The sequence below is a fragment of the Trypanosoma brucei genome, chromosome 2 (assembly GCF_000210295.1).
Source record: "Trypanosoma brucei gambiense DAL972 chromosome 2, complete sequence".
Lineage (NCBI taxonomy): Eukaryota > Euglenozoa > Kinetoplastea > Trypanosomatida > Trypanosomatidae > Trypanosoma > Trypanosoma brucei.
Window position 1 is genome coordinate 469,721 of NC_026735.1, and position 12,586 is coordinate 482,306.

Below are 12,586 nucleotides of genomic sequence, written 5' to 3' on the forward strand. Positions count from 1 at the left end.
GCACACTAAGAAGAAATAAAACAAAGTGAAAATATGACAAAACAAAACAAAAAATTTGAAATAAGGAGAGGAATAAATAATGAAAGAAATATATAAGAAGGAATGGGGAAATGGCTGGGATTTGATATATTCATACATATGTGCGTGTGAACGAGTTGTTTTGGTGGCAGTGCTTCAATGCACGCGAACAAAAACCTGAAAAGGAAGAAAATAACGACAAAAACAACGGCATGAAATCAAGAAGAAAAAAAGATATAATAATACAGAGCCAAATCGAAAAGAAAAAAAGAGGAGGATGGAGAAATGAGCACGAAAACACATGACAGCACTAAAAAAAAAAGAAAAAGAAGAGAAATTACACTTCTTGGCATATATATATATATATATATTTCCCCTTCCTCCCTAAGCACACCTTACTCAACTCGTACCTGTTGTAAGAAAAAAGTTTTTTTTTAAAAAATCTTTCTCTACAAACAAAACACCCAAAAAATGAAAGCGAAGAGTGATGCCGTTGTAAAAAAGAAAAAAATAGAAATAGAAGCGCATAAACCGTTAAAGGGGAAAAGGAAAAAGGAGAAAGGAAAAGTAAGCGAAGAAAAAGAAGCTGCTTCTATCCATCTATCCGTCCATTCATTCATCATAACAGAAAATTTGTGTTTGAATTTGTCTGTAAAGGTGACTGTGAGGAAAAGGGAGAAAAGTAACAAATTCACCCATACGAAGTAATTGAACCACCTTCCTCCCTACACACATACACCAAACAATAAAAAAGGGGGGAGAATACGCGCGTTCAATACAAAATAAACAAATAAGTAAATATATATGTATATTTACGTTCCTGTGTTTATCTATTTTTACTTATTCATTCATCTTTTCCCTTTTTTTTTAATTTATACTCAACAAAAACCAACAAATATGAATAAATAAGGGAATGTCTGCATACACTAGCGTAAAAAAAAAAAAGAAATCAAAAAATGAGGGAGATGTCTGTGGGAAGGAAGGGGATTTTTAAAAAAAATCTCTCTATCTCTTTTTTTAAAAAAAAATAATTGAATGGACACTGCTGCAAAGTGGCGGCGCAAGAAAAAACATCGAGCCGTTCACTTTCTGGAGAAAAACAAAAATAGAAAATACGCGCAACCTCACAAAAAACACAAAAAAACCTGGCGGCGCTAACACGTCACCACATATTTGATGTAGTGAAACGGAAATATACGGCAACAACCAGACCAAAATAATAAAAGAAAATAAACGGAATGAGACGGTAGAAATGGGTTTCGCACAAACAAAGAAACAAAAAAACTCCAAAAATCGGGAAAATTGAACCGACAAAAAAAAATAAGTGAAGGAATGAGTTGAGTCGAGAGAAAAGGAAACGCGTTCGGATGGGAATGCAATAAAACTGATGGTGGAAAATGACGGCTCCGTTCATTATAAAATAAAAAATAACCTTTGGCTCAGTATTAGTGAAGTAAACTAATGATAAAACTCGGAACCGTACGCCAGCAGCTTACTACTTTCATGCGCTACGGAAAACCTTCAGGAATTTTCTTTAAAATAGGGGGAAGGGAAAGAAAAAAGTAATAATAATTAACGCCCATACTGACAAGGTACGAAAAACATGTAAAAATAAATGCCTACACAAGTAGAGTTAAATATATTATAATTGCTCAAGTATGTTGAGAAAAATGTTTTGGTATTTTGATTTTGACTTTGAGAAAACAAAACAAAAGAGTTTCACTCACTCATCGCTGCGTCGCCAACCACGGTCTTTTCCTCTTCCCATTCCTCCACTCTTTCCTATTGTGAACTTCAAACATCATCATTTTTCCTCTTTTTTTTTTCCTTCGGGGGTGATTTGCTTGTTCTTCTTTAATTTACTGTTTGTCACCTTTAGATAAAACGGTCATGCAGCGACTCGAAACTGGAAACTGATAGAAAAAATCAATGTGTGAAAGTAATAAATAAATAAATGATATATAAACATATATATAATATTTATTACGATAAAACAAGAATCCATATTAGTTTAAATTCATTACTCTACCACGGCCGCAAGCGTATATAACTCATATACCAAAACAGAAACAAAATAACGTAAATAAAATAATGGAGGACAGCAAAATAGTATCCTTTCCTCATTGGAAAATAAAATAAATATTTATTTACTTATGTTTATTTATACTTACCTATAGTAATAATAATGATAACAATAATAATAATAATAATGAGCCGTTTCAACAAAGAGAGGACATAAGCATGAAGGAAAAAGCGCGTTGATGGAGTATGTAATAACACAATTGTTTGTAAAACGTCTATCTCCACCAGATCCTCATCCGCTTCCTCTCCTCGTTGCGGTGAAGCTTCAAATGTTCCTTCTCTCTTTTCCTTTTCCCTTCATTTGCTTCATGTCAGCACTGCTAATGTATGTGTTTGTATGTGCGTTTTTTTCTTTCCTTTTCTTTACTGTCACTGATAAGCCCCCGCATGAAGCACACGATAAAAATGCGCAAATAACCAGCCATACTTATATATTAATTTTTTAATCAAACGGGAAACACGAACACAATGTTCTCATTTGATATCCATTCCTTTGTTTCCTTCAAGGACGCCGATACCGAAACGTTCACATCCATTCACCAGAGAGTTTAGCTTTACCTAAAGGGAAATAAACACACACTAATTACTTTCTTTTTCCATGCGCTTCAGAAGATGGGGGATATGGAATATGCGCAGGGTGATAATTGGATCCCCCTTCCATCGATGGTTTTGTCTTGCCACGTGCGGATGAAATGCCAATAAAGTCAGCGATATTGCCCGTGATGAGGTTCACTCTCTCGTCCATATTGTCCTGCTGCGCGCTTGTACCCTTTCTACGTATGTTTCCCTCATTAACTGTTGAATAACTCGATACCACTCTACGCCTTACATCACGGGATCCAGTGATGCTCTGCCTATTGCCATGTGTATCACCCAGCATTTCTTTTGCTCCCACTGATTTGCGTGGAGCCTTTGCTGAACTCCCAGTGCTTCCTTGAGCCGACACTGACACTGACACTTGACTATTGGAATTTACTATCCGGCGCTTCCCCGTCACGTACGCCACTTGCTGAGGTGGTGATGGATGGTCCTTTGCTTTGAAGGCTGGCACTGCCTGTAACCGAGATAGCTGGTAAAGGTTTTTGCAACTTTCGGAAAGACTGGTGGAGTTCTGCCGAGAGTTTCGACCCACCTCTGAAGCAGAAACCGTAGAACTTCTTCCTTGAGTCGTCGTCGGTGTGCTACTCTGCCGGTTGGAAGGCCGCCCCGCATCACCCCGGCCGTACATTTCACTGGGGAACATTTTGTTACCGCTTGTGGTAGCGTACACCGTGTTAATTCTTTGGAGAGTTGGTTGGCCGACTGATGCAGGAGGGGGTGAACGAAGCGTCTTTGGCTCATATGGGCGTTGTTGTTGTTGTCTCGGGGTGAACGGGGCAAGGTGGTGACGCTGGTCCTTCGCAATGTTGGGAAGTATGGTTTCATGACTTGTGTGCACAACAGGGCCGCCAACATGAGGAAAGGCAACAAAATACGCCTCCCCAGAGAGTGAAAAAGGTGCCGGAACCCCCTTGTTGGTAGAAGAGTCACCACGCGGCTCCACTACTGTTGAACAATGGGGGGGAAATGGAGCTTCCGTCACCATTCGACCGGTGTCAAAAACAGTGGCTGACACGTGGTCGGGTTTACTAGGCGAGCGCATGCTGACGGGTTCCCTTTGCTTCCGTTTACTGCTCTCCTTTCCCTTCATGGTGGATGGGGTCGAGGACGCCAAGCGCTCGTATGCCTCGGCAGCATCAGTCGGAGTTTTTTCAAATGTGGTTAAAGCTCCTTCAGTTGACGTTGGTGATGCCTCCGCATTTACGTCCGTCCCCGCTCCTGTGCCCAGTTGGTATTCATCGAGAGCCCCAACGGTCTCTTTGCCGTATGTTGTGTGTTTGCTGGGCGGAACGCACTCGAGGTCGCGGGAAATCGACAGCTCCTTATGGCTTTCCCGCACGCACCCTTTTTCCTTTGTGGGTATCGTCTTTGTCGGATGCGCGATAACGGGGGAAGGGTTAGAGCCACATGAAACATCCGCTTGTCGTCCTGGAGATGAAGTCATCCCCGGCTGTGACCCGGCATCCACACTCGGTGTTGTTGGTAGCAGCTCCACGAGGGTATTTTGTGGCAATGACCGGTCGCAGTCCGTGCCGTTTCTCAGCGTGGCCACGGGGCCGTTTCGTCCCTTTTTTCGCTCTCCCTCTTTGGCAAATGACGGCACAGAAGAGATGACTACCGATGATGTGTTTGACTTGGATGATTGCAATACCGCCACGGACGTTTCAAAGGGTTTGAGATCGTAAGCAGTTTCTACTTCCATAGGTTGCTGCGAGATGTGTTTAGAATCCGTGACGGATTTACCACACACAGTGGACGATGATGGGTGTCGCGTGGAAGTAGGTTGTTCCAAGGCTGGAAGCCCCTGTGCGTGTGCCGGCTCACAAAACTTTCTATTAACGTTTTCGATAGGACGACTCCATTTGGTATCGGTTGCGCCGTCACCATCGATACTCTTGTTGTGACTAGAGGTTGGTGTGACTTTGTCACATACAGGAATCCGTACCGCCGGCTGTCCGTTTTGGGCTTCCTTCGCATTTCCGGACCCAACTGTAGCCTTTACTCTAATACTCGACGTCGCACGCGGCGTGGCAAGCTTTTTAATGGGGTTGCCGCCCCTTGCCGGGGTATTAGATCTCTTGTTGGAGGCAGTCGAGTTTGACAGGATGAAGGGTTGCTTGAATATACGGTGCTTCAGCGCCTCTTCTGCGGTAGCACGACTCTCTGGATCATACACGAGCATCGATGCAATGAGGTCGCACAACTCAGTATCACCGGGAAGTAACTCAGCCAAGGTTCTGCTGCGCATCCTCCCCAAAATCACGTCGTCGCAATCACGAAGGAAATTTCCGTTTTGATCAAAGAAAGATCGTGAATTCTTGGACCTACGCCTGAACAAGTCAGGAAGGGGACCAAGGCACCTTTCCATGAGCTGCAGATGTGTAAGATCATCACGAACATCGAACAGACGTCGACCTATTGCCAATTCAAAGATGATACACCCAACGCTCCACATATCTGCAGGATGATACCACGGGTTCCCAAGCACAACCTCTGGAGCACGATATGGGCGGGTTGTGATGAGGTCCGAATCGAGATGATCCATTCGCCAGAGGGATGAGCTTCCAAAATCACACACCACCCAGTTATCACCAATGCTACTCTTTGAGGTTGTTATGTTCTCGAGAAGGATATTTTCCGGTTTCAAATCAGTATGCACCATTCGGCAGTCAATATGTATAAACCGACATGTCTCCAGAAGAGAGTGTGCAACCTGCACTACCTTTTCCCGTGTTACAACACCGTTAGCGTAGCCGAGGCGTCGCTCTCGCAGCGAGGGGCCATATATCTTCATCACAAACACTGGGTAGCCCTTCCACTCAAAAAACTCTAACATCTGGCATACCGAAGCTCTACCATTCTTTTTCTGAGATAGTATCTGCAACATTTCCTGTTCAAAATACGCATCGTTCTTGTATTCCTTCTTAACAACTTTCACCGCAACCGGCTGTCGTCTGACTCCACCAGCCTTTGGCGTACCGAAGCAGTAATACACCTTGGAGAAGTTTCCACATCCAACCTCCTCCAAAACCTCAAAGCGGTTGTCAATCAAATCGCCAGCGCTTAGCTTCAGATGTTCACCCTTCGAGGGTGACATATTTAGTTCTTTTCACGTAACGCGATAAATAGCGAAAGTTCTGCTAATAATAACAGTTTTTAATAAAGACGATAATAAATAATAGTAATAAAAATAATGCCACTGAAAAAAAAAAAAAACACCGCGGTAGAATGTGTAAAAGAGAAAGGTCCGTAACAAATATACAAAAAAATATTTATATATATTTGCACGAGAGTACACCGCGTCCCCCTCACTGGGTTAACTAAATTGTTGTAAGATGTCGAAAATAAAGACACCACCACGAAAGAAAAAGAAGTCAAAGATGGGAGAAAACGGGAGAAGAGTGATTTAAAAGTTGTGAATTACATTAACGAACGTGAAGCACAGAGAAAAAGAAGATGCAGACGGCGCCCCCAACCCAACCCAATTCACTCCCCAAAAAGGAACGGGCAGTGGTCAAAAAGGAGAAGGAAAGGAAACAATAAAATAAAACCACGTTTTCTTCATGCAAACATGTATAAAATCATGAGGTTAGCCACTCTCACGAGACGCTTACTTGCGGAGTTTGCACCCTCACATGCTCATGGGTTCATACATTGAACACCTCCACGCCCACAACAGAGATCTGTCAACGAGGAAAGTTCGGGTAAACCTCACTATCACCCAAATGGAATCCTCGAAAAAACAAAACAAAACAAAGAAACAGCCATACAGTTTTTTTTTTTAATCTTCTTTGGAGAAACGTGCCCGAGCACGGAACACAATAAATATCTAATGTGCTCATTTCCATTCCCTCCCCCTCGCGCAGTTGGGCTCAATACTCCTTGGCATACAACTGGCACTCGCTAAAATAGTTGCCCTCGATGACAAAAAGAAAACAACAACAAACAAACAAACAAAGTTTAAATAGAACAAAACAACTAACTGATACGGATATACATAAGAGTAGTCGTTAATGGGGGGGGAATGAGAAAAGAGAGGGAAACTTTAATAATTTTTTCCTTGTTGTTTTCTTTTTACTCCGCTGCGCTTTCAGCACATCACATTAGTTTCACTTCCTCTCCCGAAACGATTAACGCACTGGTTCTTTGTCAATAACGATGTCCCAACTTAAACGCTAGTGCAATTCATATTTCTCCTCAAACATCGAGTAGGTGCACACACACACGCACACGCCGATACCCCTAACATATTAAAGACGCGAAGCCTCAACATAGCGGGGAACGGCGCCCTTCATTTCCTCGGACGCCCTCGATGCAAAGCGGTCTTGGAAGCTCTTCTGGAACATGGTGACAAGTTCTTTCGTCGTCTCGTTGAACTGCTTCAGGTCCGTCCAAGCTTTGCGGGGGTTCAACAGGCTTGCGGGCACGTTCGCAACCCTCTTAGGAATGTGAAGGCCCCATCCGGGATACACTTCATAATCCGCCTGGTCAAGTGTACCGTCATGAATAGCATCAATGATGGCACGGGTGACGCGCAAAGGCATGCGCTTAGCCCCGCGGTCAGCACGGCCGCCTGCATAACCCGTGTTCAGCAGCCAAACGCGGCTATTGTGCTTTTCCATCTTCTCAGCCAGTTGCTGGCCATAATGAGTGGCATGACGAACAAGGAATGGCCCACCGAAGCACGAGGAAAAAATGGGGCGAGCGACGCGAGCGCTTCCTGCTTCCACACCAGGGACGTTAGCCGTGTAGCCCATCACGAACCAGAACATAGCTTGAGCACTCGTTAGGCGTGCCACGGGAGGCATCACGCCAAAGGCATCGTTCGTCAAGAAAATGATGTTCTTCGGGTGGCCCGCAACAGCCTTCGAAAGCGCACCGTCGATGTGCATGAGAGGGTAGGCAACGCGGGTGTTTTTGCAGATAGATTCATCATTAAAGTCAATTTCATGGGTTCTCCTGTCAAGAGTGCAATTCTCGGCAACAGCGCCAAAGCGCACAGCCTCATAAATATCCTTCTCGGTTTCGGGGTTCAAACCAATCGCCTTAGCATAGCACCCGCCTTCAATGTTAAACACACCACGGTCCGTCCACACATGCTCGTCATCGCCAATGAGGTTGCGGCGCGGGTCCGCAGAGAGAGTCGTTTTGCCGGTTCCGCTGAGTCCAAAGAAGACCGTCACGTCACCGCTCTTACCCACGTTAGCGCTTGCATGCATGCATAAGTGTCCCATGCGTGGCATCAATTCAAACATCACAGTCAGAATACCCTTCTTCATTTCACCAGCGTACTCTGTCCCAAGAATGACCTGTTCGCGGGTCTTAAAGTTCAGGGCCACTGACGTTGTTGAGGTAACACCGGGGACCGTCGGATCAGCCTTTGCCTCTCCGGCGTTGTAGATGACATAGTCCGGTTCACCAAAACTCTGCAGCTCCTCTAACGTAGGCACAATTAGCATGTTGCGCATGAAAAGTGCGTGGTAAGGGCGGGTCGTGTACACGCGCACCTTCAGGCGGTACCGGTCATCGTGGCCGGCAAAGCAGTCCATGACGAACAGGTGTTTGCAGGTGGCGAAGTAATCCTTTGCGATTGTCTTCAGTTTCTCAAATGATTCTTCGGTCAGCTTCATGTTTACGCTGCCCCAGTCCACATTGTCAGTAACGTCAGTGGTGTTCACAATACGCTTGTCGCGAGGAGAGCGGCCAGTCTTTGCGTATGAGCGTACGCTCAGGGCGCCACGAGCCGTCAGTTGGGAGTCCTTTTCAAGCTTAAGAGCCCACTCCACCAACTCGGGGGCGGTGAGATTCTTGTGAATTATAGGAGCCATTGTGTTATGATTGGGCAATACACAACGAAATATATACGTATAAGAACGTAAAATGTTAATTGTTGAAGACGGCTGTAGAGGCTATCTTTGAAACTTTACCTCCTACTTATATGCTTACTGTTCTCTTTTGTTATTGTCTTGTTCGCTAGTAGATAATCTATGAACAGCAGTAAAAAATAAGGGAAACGGAAACGAGCAGTTTGAAACATATGGAACAGAGGAAAGTTGATAAAGGGGACACCACACACCACCACCGCGATACCGTATCATTGGGTTTCTATGACATGCTCAAAACTCTCGAGCCACATAAAACACATGTGCCTTACACCAAAACATCAAAATCTTGAAAGGGGGATGAGAACAAATGAGTAAGAACGATGTTAAGTTAATACATACACTCACCCAAACATTACCCTAATATAACATTGCCACCGCAAAAACATGTAACACACTTCAGAAACATGTTTTGAACATCAAGCCATACAACATTGGTGCCGCACCCTGCTTCGTTAGACAGACCCGCCATCACCCATATAAAATCAAACGAAGTATTACAAGAACAAAGAGTATATGACTACCCACACGCATGCCTCTTTGACTTGGATTATGGATACGTTCCGCAAAATGAAACTCATCCCAAAAATATTTTTAAAAAGGCCGTATTCTACTGAAGAAATTGCTGCGAATTTCCCAGCGGTGCCTTCTGATCTTCTTCCACTTGTCTCCACCAGCTTCTATGAATTTATGCTAACCAATTACACATGTCATCCTTTCAAACTATAAACAGCAGGCAAAGACGAACAGACACTCATTGCCTTCATGCACTTGTTATCAGCGATCATAAACATACCGTTTCCTTCCTTTAACTCATTCGAACCTGCAGATTCTGTGCGTAAACAAATTTGAACGAAGTTGGCGCTCACGCTCACTCCACTTTTGGTCACCGTAAATGAAGTCAGGAGAATATTACCGGGAGGGATCATTTCTAGGTGCATGTGTAGATGAACTGCACACTTTATGCATTAATAACAGGTTTAAAGTACTTACCTGGCATCTCCTCACGACACCGCATTGGCTGAACGAGACCTTTTCCTTGTGCTACGTATGTCCATGACTTGTCGTACCTGTCGCTGTGTTTGTTCAGTGATTCTGGAATGATGTGATGACTCAACGGACAAGCTCACCCTCTCTCTGGTAGTTCTTCCTGCACCTAGCACAGGTGACCCCCGAATTTGCTGTTCCGGTGGGCTGCTGTGTTGTGCCACTTCTGATGACACACGACCACCATAGGTTACAACCCTTGTCTTGGCATATCGAAGTTCGTCCTCCAGACCTTTCTTATCGCCCTGCAACTTCTGAACTGCGCTTTCAAGTTGTAAGGTCTTCCTTGATGCATTCTCCGCATCTTGTGCCGCCTTGGCCGCATCTTGTTCATACTGGTCAAGTTGTTCGTCCTTCTGTACAAGCTCATCCTGCAGCCGTTGAACCTCCTCATCCTTTCGTTGTAGAGCTTTTTCAAGGAACGTAACGCGCGCCTGCGACATGCGAATACGCGCTTCATCCCCCTCCACAACGGCCTTTTGACGAGAGGAACCGCTTTGCCGTTTTGGGGAACCACTCGTCGATGCAACCTCCTCGCGGAGTGTTTGCACCTGAGCCTCCATCAGACTGAATGCTTTCGCCAGTTCCTCAGCTTGCTGCCTGGCCGCAAGTTCACCCTCACGTTTCGATGCCTCCAGTGCGGAGAGTTTATTGCGGCTCGCTTGCAACTGTACGGAGAGCGAGTTGTTCTGCTGTTTCAACCGACTAACTTCCTCACCTCGCTCACGACCAAGTTCATCGACCCTCTCGGTGAGAGTACGACGCTCAGCTATGAGTTCTTCACGTTGCTGACGCATTTCCACCAACTGTTGACGAATTTCATCTAAATCTTCCAGATACGCATTTGACTGCGACGAATTCTGTTCCAATGACAAGAGAAGTTCCTCTTGATTTGATTCCAACTGACGGCAAGTTTTTCGGCAGAGCATTAGATCTGCATGAAGGCTTGATATTTGTAGAAACTGGGCGAGATCTACAGCCTCTAAGTCCACCGGTTCCGCCCCCACAGAACTCACATCAACGGAACTATCCACACCTAAGACACTTTGCGCGCCACGAACGTCCTTTACCCGAACAAATTGTTCCAAACGCTGGCACTCCTTCTGCAATTTAACTACTTCCAGACATTTTCTTTCCAAATCTTGCTCTAGCCGGACATTGCGCTCCTCCAACCTCCTCCTCGCATCATTAGAGCGATCAACGGATCTTCTTGCGACAATAAGTTCCGTCACGCAACCCTCACTCCTACGGTCATAAAATTCTTCAAAACCACGCTTCGTAGCGGAAACTTGAGCATGAAGTTCATCCACAACCCGAGACAACCTCTCAACATCCGCACCAACAGCACCATCACTATCCCCCACTTTACCATTCAAAGAAGAAACACTATCCACAATCAAACGATTACTAACCAAAACTTCATCTTTTAAAAAAGATATTTCCTCAACACTCGTCTCCAGCTTCTCCTTTGTTGTACGGAGTTCCTCCTCAAGTGTAGAAACACGTTCCTCCATTTCAGTTGCCTTTTCTAAAGCAGCTTCCCGTTCCTCAGCAAGTCGCTCAAGTGCTACTAAAGCAGATGCCAATTGTGTACCAAGATCCGTATCAGCATTCCTTACAGCAACATCAGACACAAGAGTAGCTCGTGCATTGCCATCCTTTTCAGACTGTGAGGTGCGTACACGAACTCCAGCGGCATTCAACTTATTCGTTAGCTGTATGATCTCTTCCTCTGCTTCACGAAGACGTTGTTGCGTGTGTTGCAATTCTGTTGTGAAAGCTGCCACAGTTTGTTCAGGTGCTGTACCGTAACTCTCCAAACGGGAAACAGTTTCCTCAAGTTGCGTAAGTTTTGTCACATGCAGCTCACGTTCTGCAGACATTTTCTTCGTGGTTGAGTGCGCTGTACGGAGTTCCTCCTCAAGTGTAGAAACACGTTCCTCCATTTCAGTTGCCTTTTCTAAAGCAGCTTCCCGTTCCTCAGCAAGTCGCTCAAGTGCTACTAAAGCAGATGCCAATTGTGTACCAAGATCCGTATCAGCATTCCTTACAGCAACATCAGACACAAGAGTAGCTCGTGCATTGCCATCCTTTTCAGACTGTGAGGTGCGTACACGAACTCCAGCGGCATTCAACTTATTCGTTAGCTGTATGATCTCTTCCTCTGCTTCACGAAGACGTTGTTGCGTGTGTTGCAATTCTGTTGTGAAAGCTGCCACAGTTTGTTCAGGTGCTGTACCGTAACTCTCCAAACGGGAAACAGTTTCCTCAAGTTGCGTAAGTTTTGTCACATGCAGCTCACGTTCTGCAGACATTTTCTTCGTGGTTGAGTGCGCTGTACGGAGTTCCTCCTCAAGTGTAGAAACACGTTCCTCCATTTCAGTTGCCTTTTCTAAAGCAGCTTCCCGTTCCTCAGCAAGTCGCTCAAGTGCTACTAAAGCAGATGCCAATTGTGTACCAAGATCCGTATCAGCATTCCTTACAGCAACATCAGACACAAGAGTAGCTCGTGCATTGCCATCCTTTTCAGACTGTGAGGTGCGTACACGAACTCCAGCGGCATTCAACTTATTCGTCAGCTGTATGATCTCTTCCTCTGCTTCACGAAGACGTTGTTGCGTGTGTTGCAATTCTGTTGTGAAAGCTGCCACAGTTTGTTCAGGTGCTGTACCGTAACTCTCCAAACGGGAAACAGTTTCCTCAAGTTGCGTAAGTTTTGTCACATGCAGCTCACGTTCTGCAGACATTTTGAGCCGCAACCATGCCGTGATGAAGTTACAAGTGGAAGGAGTTGACTCAAATCATTCATCACCTAATCTCTGTAATGTGAATATTTTTGTTGAGAGATATTCGTATGTTAATGAGAGACCATTATGCAGAGGGAAGAACAACCGACGACTGCAACCTAAAACCCGTAATTTTCGGACTGTAATAAACTTTAATAGTTTCATTTAGTT

General features: G+C 44.9%; 3 protein-coding genes across 3 annotated transcripts; all 3 read right to left on the reverse strand.

The window, feature by feature from the left end:
• Nucleotides 1-2,683: 2,683 nt before the first annotated feature.
• TbgDal_II2330 (protein kinase, putative) lies at nt 2,684-5,797 on the reverse strand (the record flags this gene model as incomplete). Its single annotated transcript, XM_011773493.1, has 1 exon — nt 2,684-5,797. One exon carries the CDS (start codon nt 5,795-5,797, stop codon nt 2,684-2,686), a length of 3,114 nt encoding a protein of 1,037 aa, XP_011771795.1.
• Nucleotides 5,798-6,950: 1,153 nt separating this feature from the next.
• On the reverse strand, nt 6,951-8,528 carry TbgDal_II2340 (glycosomal phosphoenolpyruvate carboxykinase; the record flags this gene model as incomplete). Its single annotated transcript, XM_011773494.1, has 1 exon — nt 6,951-8,528. The coding sequence occupies one exon, from the start codon at nt 8,526-8,528 to the stop codon at nt 6,951-6,953; it is 1,578 nt and encodes a 525-aa protein (XP_011771796.1).
• Nucleotides 8,529-9,586: 1,058 nt separating this feature from the next.
• On the reverse strand, nt 9,587-12,376 carry TbgDal_II2350 (NUP-1 protein, putative, (fragment); the record flags this gene model as incomplete). Its single annotated transcript, XM_011773495.1, has 1 exon — nt 9,587-12,376. One exon carries the CDS (start codon nt 12,374-12,376, stop codon nt 9,587-9,589), a length of 2,790 nt encoding a protein of 929 aa, XP_011771797.1.
• Nucleotides 12,377-12,586: the final 210 nt, after the last annotated feature.